General features: G+C 42.5%; 1 protein-coding gene across 1 annotated transcript in view; it reads right to left on the reverse strand.

Annotated features, from left to right (window-relative positions):
* The window catches only part of rev3l (REV3 like, DNA directed polymerase zeta catalytic subunit), a gene marked incomplete in the record, with an annotated part of 81318 nt that extends 60389 nt beyond the window's left edge, over positions 1-20929 (reverse strand). Inside the window, 1 exon segment of the mRNA XM_025011052.2 lies at positions 20263-20929. Within this exon segment, the coding sequence (XP_024866820.1) occupies positions 20263-20401 (139 nt within the window).
* Between the last annotated feature and the right edge of the window lie 4285 nt (positions 20930-25214).

Raw genomic sequence — 25214 nt, forward strand, 5'->3', positions numbered from 1 at the left:
CAAATCCCTATTCAGCAGATTCTAACCTGCAGTGCTCCCCAAAACGGTAATGGAGTAGCAGAAAGAAAGTTTGCAGTGAGGAAGAGGAGCCGTAGCTTCTTCATCATCATACGGAGCGGACAGAGCAATGACTTATTATTTGGGACGGAGTTTGTTCAGCAAACGCGCTGCGGGTGACGTCACCGTTTCCGCGACAACGTTAGTGACGCATAAATTGCGCGACACATATTGATAATGAATTTTGTCACCAACGCTTTTAATTATCGAATTTTATCGATTTTATCAATTCGTTGTTGCAGCCCTAGTTGAAATAAGAACAAGCTATGAGAAGGATGAACTGCATCAAGCTGGTCTTATGTTTGGAGCACTGGCTGGTAGGTAGACAGGATGGCATATGCCCCTTTTACACGGGCTCTAAAGGTCCTGGCTCCACTCTACTCGGCTTGCTTTGCAAGCAGTGTCTGAGTCAATTCAGATTGAGTATTTGCTGATTCAATCCAATACTTTTTCTCTTTAGAGTTTAAAGGAGGAATTAGATTGGTGGTACTGAATGTAGCTCTATTACTACTGCTTCAAAACACCTCCATATCACAAACATGTCAGTTACTTTGATACCAATCAATTAAAAATGCCCTAATCTGAACTCATTCTGATACTTGAGCTCAGCTCAGTATATATATGTGTGTGTGTGTGTGTGTGTAGTGTTTTTCTTTAAATCCTCCTTTAATCACAGCATTAATTTTGAAATCAACACTATAAAATAATGCAGGGATGAACAGTGGCTCGAAGACAATGATCCTTTGACCCTGGTTCCCTTACTGGGATACAAAACAACAAACTTTAAAACAATCCTCTCACATAATCCAAGAGCAGGAGAAACTTTTAATCAGTCCAGATACAGAACAAAAGTAAGGATGCAGTTTAACAGCAGAACAAAGCATGAACGTCTTTTGACCAGTTACACCATTACACTCAGATATCATTTAATGACAACGGACCAGAGAGAAAAACTGAGCTCGATCAAACATAAAACCAACTAAATCTGTCCTCATACATAGAGTATAGGCAAACACATGCTGAAAACCTGACATCAGAATTGTGTTGAATGACCAGATAAGAACAGCAACCAGCGTCACATAGAAAACAGTCACAGTCATTATAGGCTACTGAAGTTTTAAAAAATACAGCACAATCTCACTAGGGGCTTAATAAAATGACTGATGTAAGCACAAAATGACCACTGCAGCAAATATATTTCAATAGGCTGTGGAACAGCAGCACAGGAACCAAAAGAAAGCTGTCAGCACAGCAAAAAATACCATTTAACAACAAGTCCATCCTCTGACCCTTTTGTCCAATAATTTCTTCTTCATGTACTGGAGATCAACTAGTCTGACGGTTATTTTATTGGCGAGCATGTTAGAATAGCTAACATACACCTCCAAATCATCATGCAGCGCACACACAGCCATATGGGTTTTCTCAGAGATGACAATGCTGATACTGATCAGGCAAATAGTAGTTTTAGGAAGGCCCAGAGTAATTCTGATGGTGATGAGCTGACTTCACTGAACTTCCTAAATCAGAAACATCCCTCGACGTGAAAAAGCAGAGGCAATTCCAGCAATTAAGCTGAGTTTGTTCAAAGTTTCCCTTGTTAGCGCTGTTTTTCTTCACAAACGATTCGCTCATTTACCGTCTCTGAATGCTCTCTAACTGCCATTTCTCTGCTTCCAAAACACAAACACAGAGCCTGTGGCAGTTTTGAAGATGAGCTGGGGTGTGGGGAGGGGGAGGAGGTGATGGTCTGCCGGGGTTTTTTTAAGATGGGAGGGGACGTGAGTTATGATGCATTTAAACAAGCTGGGAAAAGCTAAACTCCTAATGAAGTGGATGCAGACTCCAAAAAACAGACATTCAAATTTACGCTTAATATTAGTGATATAGTCATTTTTGATATAGCACGAGAGAAAATTCCTGATATCTTGAATATAGTCAATAAATTGCCCCGCCCTAACTATAACTATAGAGACTTTTCATGTATCCAAAATAAGACTAGAGCTGGGTTGGAAACACATACCTGTGCTAAAAAAAATAAGACCAACCACTTGCACTAAATTCCTGAGAGTGTCTATTAAATGAGAAGTTCTGCAAAGATTTCATGTGTGACCATGCAAATGTATGCATCCAGTCAATGGCAGACAGAAATGACTGTCCTACACGACAACAGCAGCCAATCAATAGCTGCACTAAAGAGTAGCAGCCCTGGTGGGAAGCTTCATGCATAATGCTACTGCTCTTATGAGTCAAACAACAGCAGTGTGTGCGGTCATGACCCTGTATGGTACTGGAGTCAGTCCACATTGACTTCAAACAATGTTAGTGGAGTGCAGCGCCCGCATTAACATGCTGGAAGAAAGCCTTTGTAAATATTACTCACTGAGGAACAGTGAAATATCACTCAGACGCGCAGGGAAGTATACAGCTGAACAATGAGCGAGGTTCCAGTGTGTGTGTGTGTAAGAAGGAGAGCGAGAGAGAGAGAGAATCTGTGTGCACTGAAAAAGAGTGCATTAGGACCACAATGAGAGGAAGGGGAGTGAAGAGAGGAGGGTGACAACCATTAAATCATAGCTTTTCTAATGGCTTCACTCCCATCATCTGCTCCTTAAATGAACTGCTGCAGAGGACGGGAGGGATGAAGTACACAGATGAGCAGTCAGAGGATGAATGAAAGCACATAAGAACTTTATGCTTCCTGCTTTGTAATTACGCAAACCTGCATAGTGTGAGTTTGGTGGGAGTCAAGCCTTTGCAACTCTGGCTGTGGAGGGAGAGCAGACATGATGCTCAACCACTACTTCAGAAACAGTGTATGGTTTTAATAACCAAAATAAGAATGTTTTTTTATATTTATGTTGTCATCTGTACTGGTATATTGCAATACCTTTACATGGAGAGTGACCAAAGGTAACTGGTAAAATAGAGTGAAAAACAAGTAACACACCCTCTCCAATATATTTCACATCTGTATGACGTAATGCAGGAAATAAATCTGACTATGAGACTGAATAATGTTTTACCCGCAGAATAATGTTCATTTGGTTTGGGATTCTTCCAGCTTTGTGGAGGCCAAACAAATTTTCAAACTGCCCGTTGAATAGCCCTGCACTAAACAAAGTATCTGCCAAACTCCTTTCTACAACAGTGGCAAAAGCTGCCAGGAGGTGTCTAAACCAGAGACTTTCAGGACCTGACTCCTGAGAAGAGATACTGAAGGGAAACGACATCACAGTCCATGACAGGAAACAGTAACTGGTTTCCCATAATCACTTTGTAACCACCATGTTTCTGCCTGTTGAGGACAGGTGTCCATACCTTCATGCCAGATATCCGTGGCCATCTCCCTGGCTGAGGAGACAGATGGAGCAGCAGAGGCAGTCTGAGCAGACAGGTTGAGGCTGACCAGATGGTCAGTTGGAAAGTGAATTAAAGCTGATTGTCACTTAGCAGACAGGGCAGGGATCCATCAGTCTTTATAGATATGAACAGGGAATCTGAGCTTAGCTACAGGGACATGCTGCAGTGACTGTGCAGGTCGGTCCTTCTGCAGTTTATTTCTGCTCTTGTATATCTGCCTGGCTCTGGAGAGAAGGAGGCAGATGGAGGCAGCAGGCTCCAGACACTTGGAAAGGATTGTTGGGGAAAATGGACAACTCGAGGGACACGGGTAAGACAGAATGGGAGGTGAGGGAAGGCAAAACAACTGCTTTTTTCACTGACAGTGTAATCAAAACTTAACTGTAACAATACAAAACCCTCAGCAGCAAACCCCACAATCTCTAACCTAAAAGAAATATAAACATCACCACAACAAAAGAAGACAATCCCTTTTATTGTTTGTAATGTTTTTCACATTTTCTATTTATACCAAATATAGAATCAGGACAAATGAAAATGAAAGGAATGCATATCACCTGCCGTCTTTCATGCTAAAGTTTTAGATTAGGATTATCTTATGATGAGAAATAACAGAGTTGTAGCTGTTTTGGTCAAACCTTGAAAGTAATGTTAGGCACAATCCCAAATGATATGCTAAGATGTCACAATGTGAAACTGTGAAACTCAGTCAGTGAAACTGACTGAGTTATATCCATTTTGTGTTAGCCAATGTTGATTCACTGCGGTGGCCATCTTGAATTGGAATGGCTCCAAATGTTAAGCAGTTGTAGTTGTAGATCCAATGATTATTTCCTGAGAGTTTTGTTAAAATCCATCCAGTGATTCATGAGATATTTAGCCAACAAATAAACAGGATTAAGATCAATGATGAATGCTAAAATTTTAAGTAAAGATCTCACACAATGAGTAGAACATGGACTATGTGTTGTGAATGACTCCCAGCTACAACTACAGCAAATGTGGGTACAATGTGTGTAAAATTTAATGAATTACAGCCATTTAGTGTTTTTAATGGTTAGTTGTCTGTGGCAACCATCTAGAATTAGGTTGTTTCGAGGCCTGTCGTGATAAACGATAAATCAATTAATAATCAATAAATTAATAAATTAAAATGAGGTCTGTAATTTTTATTTATAAACGTTATTGTTTCTTCGTCTCTCTGTCTCAAGCAAGTGTGTGTCAGCAAGCTAAAGAAACGCTGTTTGATACTGGGGGAGAAAAAAGAAATGGAATTGGTTTAAAGCTTGAAGTAACAGCAGCGGTGTGGGAGAACTTCGGATTCAAACCAAATGACTGAGGCGAACCGCTGAACCTTTGTGAGCTGGTATGTCCCATTTGTGCTTTTGTTAGTTTGCACTTTTTGTTTATAAAACTGGCAGTTTTGTCCGTCTTCTCTATATAAAACTCATGATTATTATTTTTTGAAGGGCAGTTTAATTTACAGACTTCATAATCTGTACTGTTTTGGTTGAATGCAGGTTTTATTTCCTTTTTTTTTGTATTTAGTTTTTATTCAAGTGCATTCTTTGTTAATGGAGGCCGAGAGCCCGTTTTATTTTATTTTATTTTTTCGTTTGTTTTGTTTATTTTCTGTTCCAGTTCCAGTGTTAAATGTTCTTTTGAAATTAAAGTTTATTAATCTTTGAGAGGATGTACTTGCACTAATATGTTATCATTACATTAATTTAAAACGGCCTCCAAACAATATTATTGTTTATCGCAATAATTTCTAAGACAATTATTTGCCCAGCAAAATTCGTTCTATTTCATCCCTACTGACCGCCAGAGGTGGTGCTTCAAGCACTGAATGATCATTCTTGCGCATGCGCAGGTCGAGTACTAATCACGACAAAGTCACCTGTGACCTGCCGGTGACCCACGTGACTCTATATAGTCACATGATGACCGGCACTCAATCCCTTTTGTTCTTCTCGCGAGCAGGTGTGTTGTACCTCCGTATTTTCCAATACTTCTCGTTCGTCGCTAGTAGCCTCGTGACCATACGTGGTCGGAGCTGGGGGTGAGTCTCGCCCTCCAGGGGCTGCACGAACGAGTTCTGCTTACCGAATCAGTGGCTGTTGCTGCGACGACTGGTAAGTTTTGTGTTTTCTCTCCTACGACAGTAGTTTACTGTTCGCTTTAAGTTAGGACTCACCGGTAGCGTTTTCTGCCCGCGTGGAGTTCATTTTTGGTTTGTTGAAGTAAATACCTGACTCACCGGTAGCGTTTCTGCTCGCGCTGAGTTCGTCTTTGCCATCCCTTTTGGCTGTGATCAGCAGTATGATGCTGGGTAATTTATGTTGCTCGTCTTGTATGGCTCCGCTCCAGCCAGACGACAGGCATGATTTGTGTCCCTCCTGTCTTGGAGCGGAACACCTCAGAGAAGCGCTGTCGGACAATGCTTGCCCGAATTGTACAGTCATGCCCCAGTCGGTTCGACTGGATCGGTTAGCTGCGCTGGAGCAGCCTACCGATTGGTTAAGTGTGGCGCAGCATAGTCCCTTGCCACCTGCACAGGCTACGTGCCAGAAGCGGCCTGCTGCGGCGGCACCTTCGGTGTCAGCTAAGTAAGCTAAACACACCAACACTAGCAGGTTGTCCACAAAGGTGGATCACCTCACTTCAGAGCTCGCCCACATGAAGGCCCTCCTCCGGTCTGAGGATGGTCGTGGGGCGGCTCCACCCTCTGAGCAGGAGGGAGCATCAGGCAATGATGATGATGCTATTTCGGTGGCAGCCTCTGGTACCCAATTCTGTGAGGACCTTCCGGAGCTGAGCTCCAGGGCCTCTAGGTCTGACTCCAGTGCCTCCCAGGAGGACGTGGGGGAGTCTGTTACAGTCGCAACCCGGACAGCTCTTGCCCGTCTACAGCTGGATGTTCCTCCAGTCCAGCCTGCAGCTTCTAGCGCGTTCTTTAGACGCGGGAGATCGGAGACTGCTTTTGTTGTTCCGCCTTCGGAGGAATACATACGGGAACTGCATGCCTGTTGGTCGGACACCAAGGCGTTGTCACGACTGACATCAGATGGCAGGGCCCTGGCAGCCATGCAGGAGGCGCTTAAGGTTGGCTTGGGGCAGATGCCAGCTGTCGAGCCAGGCATTGCCTCGCTTATTGTCCCACCGGAGGAGGTCTTGCGGCCTAATGCCCGTTGTTTGCGGCCCCAGTGCCGTATTACTGATGACCTTCTCTGTAAGGTCTATGACTCTGGCGCTTGCATGGGCAGGATTGGGAACTCCCTCTCTCATCTCATGCTGGCCCTGTCCTCCTCTCTGGAGTCTGTTTCACTGGACCATTCCACCCAAGGCCTGGTCGATGCGTCTCTGCAGGCCTTTGCTCTTATGACGAGAGAGCTGGGACGCACACTGTCTACTCTGGTTCATGCTCGCCGCCAGGTCTGGCTGGCGCAGTCGCCCCTCACTGAGCCTTGTAGGAGAACACTCCGGACCCTTCCGGTGATCCCGGGAGAACTTTTTGGCTCTGCTGCGCTGGATGCCTTGGACCGTACAGCTCAGGCGTCTCATACAAGACAGCAGCTGGCAGGGCTTCACAGACATGATCGCCAACTAGTTGGCACTTGGGCGTCTGCGGGCTCCTTGCGGAGGTCCCCGCTGCCGTTCGTTTCATTTGTTGAGCCGCAGGTTCCGGGTCAGAGATCTGTCCCAAGACCTGCTCCAGGGCGGGGAGACCGGGCTCGAGGCCAAGCGGGGGCTCTCCCCTCTCACCCCTTCCGGGCTGCACGGTCAGGTCGCCATCGTAGATGACGTCTTGAGGCCGGCAGTCGGTTATTTTACCCCAGCACAGCTCGGCAGCTGGTCTGCCCACACCCCGGACTTGTGGGTGTTCTCCACTCTGTCCTGGGGGTACCGCCTTCATTTCCGCCGCCGGCCACCGGTCCCCGGCCGGGTCAGAATGACTGTCATCCACGACCCAGCAAAGGCACAGGCACTGAACCAGGAAATCTGCACCTTGCTGGCCAAGGGAGCGATAGTGCCTGTGGACCCCCTGTTGGACCCAGAGGGCTTTTATTTAAAGTATTTTCTTGTTCCAAAAAAGACTGGGGGTCTACGTCCAGTCTTGGACCTCAGGGGTCTGAATGTATACTTGAAGGTCATTCCCTTTCATATGCTGACTACAAGGGAAGTGTTGCAGGCAATCTCCCGAAACGACTGGTTCCCTTCCATAGACCTCAAGGATGCTTTTTTTCATGTTCCAATTGCTCCGCCCCATTGGCGGTTTCTTCGCTTTGCGTTCCAAGGGAAGCATTTCCAGTTCAGGGTCCTTCCGTTCGGCCTGTCGCTGTCCCCCAGGGTGTTTACCCAATGTGTCGCAGCGGCCCTCTCTCCCCCGCAGGCGCAGGGCTTGAGGATCCTCCCATATCTGGACGACTGGCTCATTTGTGCAGCGCCACGCGACCAAGCACGTCGAGACACTCAGTTGGTGCTCGACCATGTGGGGCGCCTGGGCTTCCGGGTGAACATAGAGAAAAGCAGCCTCACAGGAGATTATTTTCCTGGGCAGTGCCATGAATTCTGTCTTGATGACTGCTTGTCCGTCGCCCCAGCGGGTCGACAGTATATTGAGCGTGCTCCCAGAATTCAGACGCGGCAGGGTGCTGCGTCTTGTACATTATCTTCACCTCGTGGGCAAGCTCACAGCTGCATCCAGCGTGGTGGCCTTGGGGCTGCTGTCATTGCGGCCACTCCAGATGTGGTTGAACAGCTTAGGTCATTAGCTCATCCACTCCAAGGGATCTTGGAGCAGCATACAGCTACATCCCACTGAGGTAGGTGGGCAGTGGGTGTTCCTTGGGTGTTGCAGTTTCCACGTGACCTTGTCGTTATACGTCATCCAGTGCTTGAAGCACCACCACTGCCGGTCAGTAGGGATGAAATAGAACGAAAGTTACAGTTGTAACTACGGTTCTATGAATCCCAGATGACCGCCAGAGTGCTTGGTTCCTCAGAATCCTTGCGTCTCGCGAGAAGGTTCAGGGATTGAGTGCCGGTCATCATGTGACTATATAGAGTCACGTGGGTTACCGGCAGGTCACAGGTGACTTTGTCGTGATTAGTACTCGACCTACTCAATTGTAGAGGTCCATCCTATTGATATTTCCTAAAGTTTTTTTTAATCTGTCCTGTGGTTCAAGAGATATTTTATTGACAGACGGACTGAGACAGATTGTCATTCATAACAACTCAGGTTGTCATTAACAACAACAACCTGAGCTGAGGTTTGCTTTATTCACCAACCAACAGAACAATGAATTAAATGCGCTCCTATGAAAATGATCTCTGCAAACAGAACAAAATCAGTCCGAGGGTTTTTGTGTTTCTACTTTGCTACCCACTGTTGCCTAGCAACAAAGGGAAAAGAACACACTGGATTGGAACATTTAGATGGAAACAGCTACAGAGAAAGGCAAAAAACTGGCTTTTACTACAGTTTGGACAGGAGGAAACAGAAAGAGAAGACAGACTAACGAGGGAGAAAACAGAGGCACCTTCACTGTACACAAGTTTTTCATTGGTTCAGCCACATGAAAATTGCGTTTTAGGAGCCTCTAAATTAGATTTTTCAAAAAATGAGTTTTGAAGTGAAAACATCCTAAAAGGCCACCATTGTGCTCTTGTGTGGACAGCCTAAACCTAACCTTTTGAAAACTATGTCACGACCCACCTCCTGCCTAACCTACAAACCCAAGCATGACAGATGCATCGACAATAACAATAATGACAGATTATATGCTTTTGTGCTACAGATGCTAGTTCCTAAACTGCAGCAAAACCTATGTTTCCATGTGGATGAAAACACTTCTAGACATGGTTTAATCAGAGTGGTGCTGAAAGAAAAGAGTAGTCCATGTTGCAGGAGCAGAAATATCAAGCTGAATGCTTACAGGAAGAACTCTGTCAACCAGGACAATCATTCCCACATAACCTCAGTTCAACTTCACTTTGGAGACAAAGCAGACGAGAGAAAGTGGATTATTCTGGCTACAGCATTGTTCATATAAATATTGGGAGCATCAACGTGGCTCACATAGGGCAACACGGGGCACAAATACAAGACTCCTACAGCAAAGCATGAGGAAATGGGGGGAGGGGGACAGAGGACAGCAACACTAGTGATAAGAATAAGGTACTGCAGATGGAACCTATGGGCTAAATCACAAAGCACTTCTTTTTATCACCTGCTGACAAAGGCAAAAAGGCAATAATGTTTTCCCCTGTGTCTCGTGTGTTTATCTGGAGTCAACCCAATTTAAGATGGCTGCCATAGATAAGCATTCTTAGAAAACACAAAAAAGTTATAACTATACTGATACTAAGCTAAAGTTTGCTGTGGTGGTAGCTCAGTCATGCTCAACACATACTCTAAAGCACTAACACAACTCAACGTAAGACAATCTCAGTCTGAAACTCTGGCATGAAAGGCAGCGAGCGATATGCATTCCTTTAAAGAATGCCAGGCCTTGAATCACATCTGTGTACAAAAGAGCCACGATGATACAAATCTAACGATAATGCCTCCTCCCTCTGCAAAAAGGTCTGTCCAGTCCACTTGTGTCCCCATTCAATTTGTCCTCACTAATGACCTCGGCCATATAATGCTCAGGTATGCAAGTGTGTGGGGCCATGGGACAAGATGGAGGGGGCACGGAGAGATGTGCATGAGGAGCATGGAGTTCAAAAGGACAGCAGGGAAGAGCTGGGGGAGCTGACAGGGTGAGGGCAAAGGTCAAAGGAGCTCCAGTTGTAAACACTCCCTCCCCCCACACATGGGCAATTGTCTTGTGAAGGCAAGGACAATCTGAGGAATAGAAGAGAAGGAAGGGGAAGGAAGCCCGAAAGAGATTATTGGCCATATCACCTGCCACCTTAGTGCCAGAGTTTTAGACTGAGATCATTTTATGATGAGAAGAAACAGAGTTATAACTGTTTTGGTCAGATCTCGTAAAACACATTCTCATGTGATATTGTGAGGTCTCATCTGATGTGTTAGCACTTAAAGAATATCATGGTGATATTATCAGCAACTACCACACCAAATTTTAACTCAGTATCTGTAAAATTCACCAACTTATAAACATATTTGTGTTGACTAATGTCAATTAGCTGTGGCAGTCATCTTTATTTGACTACAAATGGTAATTAGTTGTAAATGTACATCCAATGATTACTCTCTAAGAGTTTCATTAAAGTCTCTTCAGCAGTTCATGAGGTAGTTTGCTAACAGACAAATAGTGCTGGGTCTAAAAGTTAATGCCAGAGGTTAAGCAAAGATGGCGCCGCCCAAGGTGTAGTGTTTGGTGTAGGTGCTGGGCGTGACTCTCAGCTACTACCACACCAAAATTTAGATCCAGCTCTGTAGAATTTTCTGAATTTCAGCCATTTTTGTGTCTGCTAAACTTGCTTAGCTGTGGTAGCCATTTTGATCAGGATTGACTCCAAAGGTTAATCAGTTGTAGATGCACATTTAATGATTACTTTCTGAAAATGTTTCATTCAAATCTGTCCACTGGTTCATGAGATATTTTGCTAATGCTACAGATACAAATACACACACACACAAGCAGAACCACTGCTACCACTTCACCTTCAGCAGTGATGATGTGATTCAATGAGAGAAAGAGAAAACCTAGGAGAACGGTATGTCAAGAGAAAAAGAAGAGGAGCAGAGAAGAAGAGACAGGGGGAATCCTTTAGCTGCCTGCATCTACTCTGACACAAATGCAGGGATGTTCTAATCACACACACAAGTTTATTTTTCTATCCTTATTTTGACATTGTATTGACCTCCATTAATTTCTGACTCTTTTTCTAAACCTTACCATCACCAGTACATGCCTAACCCTAAACTCAATTCATCCCCTAGCCCTAAACCTAATCCAGAAATGACCTTCCACAGTATCAGAACTGGGCTTTGGTCCCCATAAGCTCTACTGGTCCTGACAAGGTAGGTAATTACACCAGTAAGTGTCCAAAAAAAGTAACAAAAACAGGTACACACACACACACTAGCATACTGTACTCTAAAATCCAAACAGTTAAGATCTCTGTGGTGAAGCTGAGCACAAGAACATATTCTCTTTTATTCATGCATTCTTCTCATCACCTGCTGCTCAAAGGCAAAAAGCAGGAGATAATGTTTTTGCACATCTGTGTGTGTCTAAAACTGATTAAAGTTTGCTGCCAACCCAATTCAAAAGGTCACCACGGCCAACAGACCTTAGAAAAGACAAAAATGGCTACAACTCAGCCAATTTTACAGATATTGAGCTAAAGTCTGATGTGGTAGTAGCTGAGAGTCATTCACAACACATACTCTGAGCGTGACATCTTATGATATCAACATTATTTTCAAGGTTTGACCAAATATATGATTTTGGTCTAAAACTGACATCAAAAGGTGATATGCATTCCTTCAAGGAATACTAACCTTTCAATGCTAGCCTAGTGACATAGGTACAGAGGTGTTCTACTGACTCATTGATGACCCATATTGTGGAAGATGCTGGGTGTGTGTGGGTCTACAGACCAGCTCACTGATCAGGGGACAGCAACCTTTCAGACAACAAAGGAGATTTCCAAGAACTGCCTGCCCTCCTTTTCTCAGCTTCTAAAATTTGATATTCACCGCATGTCTCGCTCTCCAGCACACATCAGGGGAAGTGGTGAAGGCAGCTCGGCTGGTGCGTCGGGAAAGCAATGCTCAAATGTATGCCTGCTCTCTTTCACAACATACTCCCCTCACCCCTCTGTTAGTCCCACTCACTTGCTATAACAACGACAGCCCTGCACACACACACACACACATACACACACTAAACTGCAGATGAGATATTGCTGTGATGGGAGGAGATTACAGTCAGAGGAGTAAAATTAAAGGCTTAGCATTCCATGAACAAATGCTAACTACCCGCCTCCTTTCATGCCAGAGTTTTAGACTAAGATCATCTTATGTGGCAAAATGACAGAGTTGTAGCCGTTTTGTTCAAACCTTGAAGATAATCTTATGCTCAGTCTCATGCGATATCATGAGATGTCATGCGCAATATGTTTTGCGAAAGACTTTCAGCTAAAGTCACATGTAATTTTAGCTCAATATTCATATTCATTTTGGCCTGTTTTGTGTCTTAAAAAAGGTCACTTCACTGTGGCATATTGAACTTGCCTGGCTACAAAAGAGCATCAGTTGTAGATGTGCAGTCAGGGATTATTTCCTGAAAATTTCAATAAAATCCATCCAGTGGTTCATGAGATATTTTGCTAACAGACAAACAAAGTTAGTGGCACTGTGGCACAGTTGTTAGAGCTGTCGCCTCAAAGCAAGAAGGTCGCAGGATCATCTCTCGGCCTTTCTGTGTGGAATTTACATGTTTTCCCTGTGAACGTGTGGGTTTTCTCCAAAAACATACATGTTAGGTTAATTGGCTACTCTAGATTATCCCTAGGTGTGAGTGAGAGCAAGAATTGTTATTTGTCTCTATGTGTCCCTATGATGGACTGGAGACCTGTACAGGGTGTCCCCTGCCTCGCACACAGTGACTGCTAGAGATAGACACCAACTCCCGTTGACACAGAAAGGAGAGGTGGGTAAAGAAAATGAATGAATGGACAAACAGAGTTGACTCTAAATAGTGAATAGCAAAATGTTAAAAACCTTGCACAATTTGAAAGCACTCAGAATGTGTGTTTAGGGTCAGTCTCAGCTACTACCACACCAGACTTCAGGTTAATATCTGTGAAGCTGACTAAATAAAGCCATGTTTGTGTTTTTGAAGCTCAGTTGGCTGTGGCAACCATCTTATAACAGGGTGATTCAAAAAGGTAATCTGTTGTAAATGTACATCAAATGGTTACTTTCTCCATGTTTCATTACAAAGGGTTCAGTAGTTATTCAGATGTTTGATAACAGACAGAGACATTACTGTCCGCCTTTAGCAGCAGGCGATAATTCAGTTTTTCCTCTAAAACTAGTGAAGATTTATATGAAAATGGTGCAAATTTAAAAGAAATCCTCTTGTAGCATGTTTATAAATGATCAAATTAATGTTAAGCATTACAGCTCTTAAAAGGTTCTCATGTGTCTCTCAGACATGTTTCAAAATGGAGGTACCCATCGGGCAGATTGGGTTGTATGCTGGGCAGCAAACCAAACACTGTTCATCTATCATCTATCTACACTTTAGACTTGTACTTTATAGTGCAAGTCATAGTTGACTGTTAAAAATAAGCAGCAGTTAAAAACTGAGACCACCAAAACAGTAGCTAAACTCCAAGGCTGGCAAAACACCAGCTAATAGCTAAAATTCAGCAATGCACCAGCTAATAGCTACAATTAGCAAAAAGGTACTTAAAAAGCTAAAACCAACAGAACTGTAGCTACAACCTAAAACAAGCAAAAGAGTAGCTAAAAGCTAAAAACAAAACAGGCATGCTGAAGTGAATTTTAAAGAGGTCAGGGACTCTTAAGTATTCGAAGAGTTCACTCATTCCAAAAAGGAAAACTTTGCAAACAAAAGGTAAATATTTCAAAAACAAAAGTCACAGCCATGATATCCAGGTTGAGCTGAAAGTTTTGATTTATGAATGGTCAAAAACAAACCTGAACGTATTCTGAAGTAGCTACAGTCCAAAAAACTGATGTAAAAACCTACACACAGGAAAACTGTGTAAATTATTATCCTCTGCAGCTAAATGCCCACATCCAGAATTCATGAAAGAATAAACTATATTTGTAGTTTAATTTCATTTTGATGTGTGATCTTCAGCTGATGTTTAACAAGACCTCCAAAACAAACTAAAGAAACTTTCTACCACCATTAGCAGTGACTCTAGCAGCCCCTTAAATGTACTTGATATGAAAAAATGTCAAGGATTTTATTTTTGGACCAAAACATAATAATCAGAAGATTTTTGAACTGATCCTTTTTATACCATTAGAAAGGCCACCTGATCTTTATAACCTCATCAAACACAAAATATTTTGATACCATCAGATAGATCTTTCAAAAGACAAATCAAACACAGTTTGAATTTTTAAAATCTATTTACTGGTTACCAAATTGTAGTCAAAAAATTATCATCAGAATGGGTCTAAATGAATCTAATCCTTAAACAGGCAGAAGTAGAAAGTCCTGTGTTTAACCTCCTGGAACTTCCTGTTCTCACACCGGGCTGAAGCTGAGGAATTGCTCTGATTGGCTGTAAATTTTCAGATTATTTTTGCAGATAACACATGAGCAAAGCAGTCCAAAGTGCCAGCTCCCACTAGCAGATTTTTTTCATGTACGTTATAAAATGTTAAAATGAATGAATGAATTAGCTTGATCAATGTCTGACCCAGTTAGCTATAGTCCTACCATGCATTGTTTATTTAACGGATTAAGGGGTTGTGAGTGTATAGGTGGCCTTGCTAATACTGAGGCAACTCCCTCCAAATTTGCAGTTATACTCAATACTATGATGAGCATTTAATTGCTTTGTTTGACTCTGTGTATCTTTACTTTTTCACCAACCAGTATCACACACAGAGAGTCCTCAAAGGCACAGCTTGATGGTCCCTAAGGACCCCTGCTCCTTCAGCAATTCAAGGTTCCTTCGGACTGTCAAATCTTCTCATTCACTTTCAAGAAGGTCTTAATTGGTTGTGAAACGCTGCAGAATTCCCCTGCAGAGCTCGCAGTGAGCCTAAGGGAATACAGAGTGGGGAGTTTACCATCCTTACAAACTAGGGCGTCCCTCTTTGTCCGGCACTCTCTGAGGGGACAATGGTGCAGGGGAGGACAGGGAGAACTGGAGGACCTGAAATGACCCAACACCACGTGCCAACATGGGCTTCTCGCTTCAAAACACACAAACAAACATCACAGAAACCTGCTATAGAAACTAAACAGCACTTACTGAATGCTTAACTATCAGTTAGGAGGTGCCTCACGTCTAATACTGGCATTTTCAACAGCTAAACCAGAAGACAGGCACCTCCTGTTATCTGTCCCCTCTCTGTCCCCAGGCGCTGAGCTCACCAAGGAGATGAAATGTAACAAGCTATTTCATTAGAAACATTTCAACCAAACGCCTAGATTGTTTGTTTGCAAAAACGCTTTTTGAATTTGCCCGGTAATTCTTAAATTTTTCTATGAATACCGTTCAGGTGGGGGTGTGCAGTGGGCAAAGGACTGCTGCAGTCTCAAGCCTGCACCTATGACTCTGACACCTTCAGGAACCTACAGAAGAATGGTGTGCAGTTTCTAACCATCAATCAGACTGACTGAGCTGCTGCAGCAGCGGGGACACAAGGCGACCACTGTACACTTAAAGCTCCTTCAAACACAAAAGGAATCACTCCAATAGAGGCGGTGGTGTTACGGTACTCAGCAATGGCTGCAGCTGGTAACGCAGTCCAGAGCAAAAGAAATAAAGGTGCATTTAGATATTTAAACTCATCCAAACTGAAAGATGAATTAAAGGGAAACAATCTGTGTTAAGATACACATTACAGATGAAACTGAATGATGGTAACGGGCTGTCACTCAGGGGAGGGGACAGTGGTGTGTATGTGTGGGTTTGTGTGCGTGTGTGTGTGTGTGTGTGTGTGTGTGTGAGTGAGTGAGTGAGTGAGTGAGTGAGTGAGAGAGAGAGAGAGAGAGAGAGAGAGAGAGAGAGAGAGAGAGAGGGAGTGGAACAATCACAAAGAGGAGCTATGTGTAAAAGATGACATCATTTGTTGAGCTTGGTGAAAATCAAATATTTCAAGTGTTTGCGTGGCTTTTGCTGGAGCTCAGAGATGATGCTCTTTGCAGAGTGATTAAAAAGGCAGAATACAGGTAATGTTTGTTGTTTTTTTTTTAACTGGACTGTGAAAGTTTTTACTAAAATAAAGGCACAGTACTTTAAAAAGCGGACAACATGATCATAGTGCAGTTTCATTTGTATCGGTGTTTGTTGTTTGCATACAGTCCTAAAATAATGCCTACGTTCAGCATGGAGGCCTCTACATGAAATGCCTCGACTAAAGAAGTATTTCAAATATTTTCAAAGCTGTTGTTAAAATATTTTTGCATCATTTCCAAATGGAACTTAATAGTATAATAGAACTGGATCAGTTAGCTAATAACTTTGAGATATCGCTTTTGTGCCTTTGACGGCAGGTAATAATGTTTTTGCCTGTGTGTATGTGTGTGTTTGTTTGTCTGTTGTGTTAGCAAAATATCTCACGAACGACTGGACAAGTTTTAATGAAACTTTCAGAAAGTAATCATTCGATTTACATCTACAACGAAAGAATGAAGAGTCAGATCATTTCAGTTATCCACAACAGCTAATTAAACTTAGCCAACACAAAAATGGTTATAGCTTAGCTAATATTACAGAGATTGAGCTAAAATTTGGTGTGGTAGTAGCTGAGAGTCATCCCCAACACACACTCCAGGAGTTAACACATCTCACGGGTTCTACCAATTATTTCATTATTTACCAGGTTTGACCAAACTCGCTATAACCATTCTAAATATAAGATGATTTAGTCTAAATTTTTTGCATGAAAGGCAGCAAGCAGGTGATATGCATTCTATTGAGGAATAATTTTAGATATCAGTTTTGTCTGCAATACACTACAAGATGTGTCGTGGTTGTTAAAAGCTCTTTAGCGTCTCAGATCCAGAGTGTGGTGTTGCAGCATTTAGAGACAAAGCCTGATTCCTTATCTTTGGGTGACTAGGCATGTGCGAGCAAGAAGGAGAGGTCTTATTAAAGCTCTCTGCTGCGGCTGCCATGACCATGTCTGGACAAGCCTCTATATGAAAATAGACAACACACCAGAAAGGACATGGACACAGAACAAATGACAGAACTAGAAAAAGTAGAAAACAGCGGAGAAGAAAAGAGGCAAATACAGCAGATCAACAAATACTTATCTCATTTAATTATACGATAATTAGAGGATGGAGTGAACCCAACAGGAAGTAAGGAAAGTAAAGAGTTAAAAGGACAATGACCTTCTGTCTAATTAGCCACATGGTGCTCCTTCACTCTGCTTATTATCCTAATAATGGCTCTGGGAGGAATTCCTTTAGATGGCATTAAGGATTCCCCTGGAGAGAGCTAAATCCGTCTCTGCGCTTCACTGCTTGGTCCCACATTCAGGTCAATCAGTCACACAGTTTCACCCTTTCTGCTCATGCACACACACACACACACACATCTAACAAACATGTGCGCAAGCATAAAAACAACTAAACAGCGTGCCTCTCACTGTCGTTGGCTGAGCTTTGCGGCACCGTGTGTGAGGATCAATCCAAAACCTCAAGAGGTCGCAGCCACCTCAACAACACCTCTGGGTGGTGTAAGTTTGCTGCCCTCAGAGACTTTCAGGGAACACCAGTGAAGCTGCTTATGAATAAACATAAAGTGAAAACCTGATCGTGAATCAGACTTTCACAACAAAGAAATTTTATTCTTCTCTCTCTTCCAGGAATGGTTTTGTTGCTACAGTGTGTCTGCGATACCAGCAGGACAGCCTCTGAATGGTTACAGAGGGAGTGTGGGTGGGTGGGGGCAGGAAGTGTGGCCTCAAATTACACAGGGTTGATAGGTGGGAGTGGTCATGCCTTGGGTCAGAGAAGGACAGAGAACATGAGGCCAGAACCTCACAGTGCAGATGGACTGGCTAAACACCCTGATTAGATAATAGCTGACACACATTAACCTAAAGTGGTCATCAAAACTCGCCTCAAAGAGTGAGGAAAATAACAAAAAGTAAATCGGTGCATGGACATGACCTGTTTTTTTTGTTGTTGTTTAAAAAAAAAGAGCTTCTCTCTAATTCAATCTGTTTCACGTGGTGTTGTGATTTTATTTCTGCTAATGTACTCAAGTGTCACAAACTAAATAAAAGAACAAAACTGCTAGGATCTGCAGCACAAGACACAAACATAATGTTCTTCTGCAATATGAAACACCATGAAGTCTGCTGCAACTCACACATAACCGAGAAGCAATTAGAGTGCCTATAAAACATTTCAATAAACAGCATTAGTTCAACCAAATCTGGACTTTTAGGATGCATGTGAAACTTCAGTCTGACAGAAACTAAACCAAAACAAATTTCTTCAATGTTGCCCGAGATGTTCTGCACATGAAGGTAAACGGGACAAACAAAACAGTCTGCAACAAAATGTCTGGTAAACCTCTTGAGGTTTACCAGGGAGGTCAATATTAAGTAAGGGTGGGAATCTTTAGGCACCTCAAGATTCAACCTGATCACAGTTCAGAGGGCTGTAATGTGATTATATTAACGATGCATTTTGATTAGAGCTAAACATGATTATAAAAACGTGCAATGTGATTTTATTGTTTAATATTACAATACCAATATCAATTGCAGTGAACATATTTTTCTTACTTTCTTATCCGTCTTCAGATGTGGGAGTCAAGGTTAGTGTGAGTCTGTTGGATTGACCAAATATATTATTACCACACAGAACATAAATGTGTGGTACTAGAAACATAAAGGTTTATAATTTATTACAGTCCAAGCAGTTCTTTACACAATGATACTGTAAATTTGTGTTATATTGTCCAGCCCCAATGTAGATCCAAGTACTTCATCAGTTAACTGATCTGTTTGTCCTCCAGCATGGCTGAATGCATCCTGTGGACCAGGGTTGCCAGATAGGAAATTAACAAATATCAAACTAGCATTTTGATCAAACATATCATATGTGCTGAGTGATTGTGGGCTTTATCACCTGGCGGGGTTGGTAGGGGTGGATGAGGTGTACATTGTGATTGGCAAACAGATTTCCTGATGATATGTGGGTGTTCACGGGAATAAAAACGAGGTTTTATTTCAGTGCACGGAAATGCCAAAGCTACTATATATTTGGGCTTTTTGAACCATTTGCCGTATTCTGTATAGACCCTTTCTTGTATAGACCCTAAAACTATGTATAAATGCGATAATTATCGTACATCTGGCAACACTGCTGTGGACGCATGCTGATGACGTTAGTCACAGCACTCTATTGTTTTGCAGTCTGAGGGATTAAGGTATCCAAGGAGTTGGACTAAAATGTATTTTTGAGCCTAAGCTCAGACAAATTTACATTAAAATGTTTGTTTTCTTTGTTCAATAAAATGCGTAATATTCTTTCTATAGATTTTTTTTTTTTGCTGTAAATAGGTTTTGTAATACTAAGCACTCCAAAAACCAATTTGGCACAAAAAAGGAATGTTTTTATTTTTATGACACCCATTCTTACCCTGTTCTATCTGTTTCTACACAAGCTTATAAGAGAGCCCAGGTTTGTGTCATACACTGTTCTGCATGTTCTCTCGAATTTATGTCTAATTTTATAGTTTAAAACACAAAGATAGAAGCCCCTGGCTGCACGCTGTTCACGCTCCACAGGTTGGTGCAAACACAGGAACGCCACCACAAAGCGGAGTACCCAAGCGGTTTGAGAATCTGGGAGAAGACGTCGAGCCGCCACCTCCACCTCCACCCTGTGATGGAGCAGCAGGGGGAGCGGAAACAAAGCGCCAGGGAGAGGAGGGGGAGCGGAGGACTCCCACCATGACGGTCGCTGGCAGCCCAGATAAGCAAAGCAACAGCGGTTCGGTTCGAGCCGCGTCTGCACACCGTGTCAACACCCAAAAACACCCTCCCGTCGATTTGCATAAAACCCCCGTTAGGTTTAAACACGGCGGCGCGCGCAGCCTGCAGTTATGGTCCGCGTGCAGCGCGGCTGCGGACATGTCCAACAACAACACGCAGATAAATACTTGACCGACCTGCTGGCGTCGCTCCGAATATCCGGACCACCGGCACTTTCCTCACGTCGCTCTCCCTGAATTCAGAGTAGCAGACGTCCAGGCCTTTCACGGGACTCCCCAGGTAGTAGTCTGCGGTGACGATCCGCACGGCGAACATCGTGACTGCCGCGGCCGCTAGCGAAAGGAAGAGCAGGCGGACAGAAACACCAGAAAACTACTGCGAGCAGTCCATAAGACGCAGGAGCCTCGGCGGTCAGTCGACACCAGCCGAAGGAGGTGCTGTCACGGCGGTAAAACAGCGGCAGAGCGAAGGGGAAGCCCGGTCGTGTCCCATGAAAGAGCGCGAACAAAGATCCCCGTGTCTTCCTGAAAGCCGCCGCCGTGGCGGAGCAGCTGGGGGGCCGCGGACAGCTACGGTAACCGAACCTCCGCAGACACTGGCCCCATGTTGTCTTATTGCTGCTCCGTGATTTGGACTCTCTGTAGTGTTATTGTTTTGGCCCAGGAAGAGGTTTCCCAGGCTTCCGGTATGTGGCGTTATCTTTCCAAATCACGTCTCAGAGCTGCTCCCAGCTCTGCTCCCGGCCAGTCCCGTTTTCTCAGACAGCCCTTAGCTAGGGCTCCCTCTTCTTCCATAACAGGCAACACACCACGTTACCTAAACCGAGAGGACGTCAAATCAGCCACAAGGCAGGAGACCAGTACATCCGGCCAACTGCTTCAAAATAAAAGCACAGTGTGCTACTCTCAAACGTAGGACGGACTGATTTATTTTGAAAGGCATACCGTCCAGACTTCTTTTCTTACAAGAAATACATGCCTGGCTGCTGAAACAAACAGCACAGTTCGGTACATTAACGAATTAACACCATTTACAGTTTTAGTTTATATTAATAGGACCATTAGCGTTGCTAAGAAGTTACGTCAACGCCAAAGCGGAAGTGAGTCCTAACCTGACAAAGTTTAAAGTTGTGTCTAAAGAATTTTACCTGGTTACAGATGTAATTCTTCAAGAGATAACTGTGTTTCTAAAGGAAGTCCAAGCCAACCTGTTAGACCACTCTGCTAAGACCCTTCTAATGCAGCTGAGGGGAGTTTTGCTTCCCCTCAATCCTAAAACCATCAATTAGAAACAGAAGCTAAAAGCTACAATCAGCAAAGCAGTAAGTAAAAGCTCAAATTAGCAAGAACCATGCAATCTAAAATCAGCAAACCAGTAGCTAAAAGCAAACAGTAACAAAACCATAGCTAAAAGTCTAAAGCAAGACAATGGCTAAAAGCTAAAAGGAGCATATAAGGAAAAAATAGAGCTGAAATAAATTTCAGATAAAACTTAATTTTTTTTTAAGGAATGGAAGAAATCTTAATGTATAAAAATTACAAATTACTGGAAATCATAGCACACTATTCTAGAGTGAGCTGAATGTTTTTGATGTATAAATGTTAACCATTTATACATCCGGCTAAATATACAGAAGTAGTTTGGCTGCAAAAAACATTTGGAATAAACTATAAACAGGAAAACAATAGTGTGAATGCTGATTCAGCATTCACAATAAGAAAAAAACACTATGATTTCAAGAGGCTTTTAAAGAGTAATAACAATACTAGGTTAAGCAGCAGGAAGGAATGATCTGCTGCACTGGTTTCCACTGGTTTTCGTTTTTAAATTTCACTCCAAAAAATATAAGTCAGGACCCCACAAACATTGCTATGATCCATTTTACAAAAACCTTCGACCATTCTAATATTTTCTATCAAATTATGGCTGCTGTTTTTATTTTTTTATAACAGGTTATAATAAATGCTAATAACAGTCATTTATAAAGTTAATCTTTACCCTGAAAAACCTTTGAGCAAAAATAAATACAAACAATTCTGTTTAATCAGTTGGGTCTTGAGAGGGTGTGCATGTGCATTGTGGTTTGTTATTTTCAACAAGGTAAATATTTAGAAAAATATGAAAGTTGCATAAAAAAAAAGTCATAGGACCCAACTCCTGAATGAGCTGAATGTTTTGATATATTAATGGCTAAAATAGCACAAAGTATAAGAAGTTAGACTGTAAAAAACATATTATTAAATAAAAACAGGAAAACAACAGTGTGAATGCTGAATCAGCATTTGTACAATAAGGGTGCAATGTTTATGCACTGGTCCTTTAATGATGAAATATAATTTTGTGTCAGAATTAATGCTTTTTTTGTATTTGCTATTCCACCTGGTCTATTGTTTCAATCTTTATACCATCCTGTGTGAGCGCAGAGAAGCCCCCATGGGTGCTCTGCTGCAAATGATGCCTTGTGGCCTCTTCAGTATTCCACTCAGGCGGCTGTAACAGTCATTATGGCAGCCAGCAGCAGCGCAACGTTTTCTCCGCACTGCTGGGAGAGGCAGCATCCTCTCCAAACAGCTGGTTTGGACCGGTTCATCCTGAGGACATCACAGCTAATGACTCCCCAAAGATGAGAAATGTTTCATCAGCATTTTCACACTAATAGAGGGAATCTCTTCCTGCTGCAGAGTGCATTCTCCTTGGTTGTTTTAATGAAGCAATCAGCAGGTCCGAGGGCTAATAGCACAGATGAGGAACACATTTAACATCAAACTAATCTAGAAATATTCTATATTTCATATTTAATGCATGGTTCTGGGGGAGCTTTTACCTAAATTGCTTTGAGCGCAGACACACAAGTATGGATGGTCCCAGTAGGGGCAGAGACATTTTCTGCTCAGATTACCTGTCTGTTTTTAAGAGCATGTCACAGCAACGGTAATGGAGAGGAATTAAGGAAGAAAAAGAGGGAAGTTCTTATACATCTTCATACTTTATTAGGCCATAATGTAGACCATGAACTCTGAATAAAAGTCTCAGAGAAAGCTACTAACTGTCTCTTTCTCTAAAGTTTGTTTCCTCACTAATTAGTTTTTCTTTTCTGCACTTCCTTGAGTGTGTCACAATTAGAATTCTGGGTCTTTTTTGTTTTTAAATATCTTGCATGTTCCTTTGATCTGACAGATGAGGGTCTTTTACTTCATGTACACTTGGCCCTCAAAAGGTCAAGGCAGACAATAATATTTTCATTATCAGAAAGTGACCTTACAGTTCAGCTTGAATGATTTTGGATGGTTTCTTTGTTTTTTTCCCTACTTTCCACATCATCGGTCTGATCAACCTGGGGTTGCATTTCTTCTTGCGTCCACATCCTAGGAGGTTAGCTACAGTCTAATAAACTTCTAGTTTGTAAGAACAATGACAGCTGTGTTCAGAGGATCATGAAGCTGCTTGGAGATGGGCTTGTAGCTTTTACCTTTGACATGGATCTGTATAATCTTCTTTCTGAGCTCCTCAGACAGTTCTCACCTTTACTTTGTCTGCTCCATGTTCAGTGTGGTGAACCCAAACCAAATAACCCTGTGGGTGTTTGTTCCTTTTAAAAGGCTGAATGTCTGAAGAAAACCTTGAAAGCTCCTGAGGTACTAATTAAAGTAAAACACTAAGTTTGAAACATGGCTACATCACAAAGGTAATTAGTCTCTTTAAGGGGAACAACATTGTACTGTTTTAGCATATTTTTGCAAAATAATCATCCATCCATTTTCTTTACCCACTTCTCCTTTCTGGGTCACAGGGACAGGGAGCTGGTGTCTATCTCCAGCAGTCACTGTGTGAGAGGTGGGGAACACCCTGGACAGGTCACAGGAACACAAACAACGTGTCACATCGTCACTCACACTTAGGGACAGTGTGAATTAGACAATTGCTTTAAACTGAATCAGGTTTCACAAGTAGTGAAGCTTTGTTTTAGTGAGCTGTAAGGGGACCAACTAATTTATCTGAGTCTCTACATCTACTACTGAATAACTTTAGGACTCAAGACATTTTCTTATGTTGAGATGTGACAGAGGCAGAGACGTTTTGGTTAAGCCTCAAAAATAATGTTTGGTGCAATCCCATGCAATATTGCGAGATGTCACGCTCAGCTTATGTGCTGTGAATGACTGTCAGCTACTACCACATCATAGCTCAATATCATTTACAACTGATTGAGGTATAACCATTTTTGTGTTAGCTGATGTCAATTAGCTGTGGCGGACATCTTGATTCAGGTTGACTCTAAAAGTTAATTAGTTTATGTCTTTCCATTGATAACTTTCTGCAAGTTTTATTCAAATCTGTTCAGTGGTTCATGAGGTATTTTGGTAACATACAGACACACAAACAAACATACACACACACACACCAAAAATATTATTGTCTGACTTTTGCCAGTGGGCAATAAAATATCCTTAATAATATCATATCATAAGATGAACATTAGAGCCAGCTGAAGTAGCTACAAATATGATTCAGGCCTTTTTGGGGAAATGTCTGCTTCTGGTTGCGTTGGACGAAGCAGATAAGTCCGAGTCGAGTGGTCTGCAAGTCCTGGAACAATAACAGAGTGGATTTATTGGTCCTTGCTGCACTCAAGTTTACAGAAAACACCCTCGGGTAGGAGCTGATAAAAAGCTTGGTTAATCAGTGAGTTCTTCTCTCTCACCCCCCCCCCAAAACACACACACACACACACACACACACACACACACACAAGCTTGTATTTCTATCCTTATTAGGCCATTATATTGACTTCTATTCATTTCTCTGGCTTAACCCTGATCCTTACACTAAACCCAGAACTTGCCTAACCCTAACCTGAATGCAATTCACACATTAGCCCTAAACCTAACCCCTAATCTAATAATGATGTTCCACTTTAATAAAACTGGGCTTTGTTCCCCATAAGGACTACTGCTCCTGACAGCATAGGCTATTATACCAAAGAAATGGCTATAAAGTGTCGGGATTTGGGTTTTTTTTTCAGTTTGTTTTCATGTTTCTTTTGGGTTTTGTTTCATGTCTTAGTTTTCTGTTTCTGCGTCTTTGTCTCTCATGTCTGTGTTTTTGTTATCATCCACTCCTCCCCAGT

This window comes from Kryptolebias marmoratus, linkage group LG19, assembly GCF_001649575.2.
Source record: "Kryptolebias marmoratus isolate JLee-2015 linkage group LG19, ASM164957v2, whole genome shotgun sequence".
Taxonomy (NCBI): Eukaryota; Metazoa; Chordata; class Actinopteri; order Cyprinodontiformes; family Rivulidae; genus Kryptolebias; species Kryptolebias marmoratus.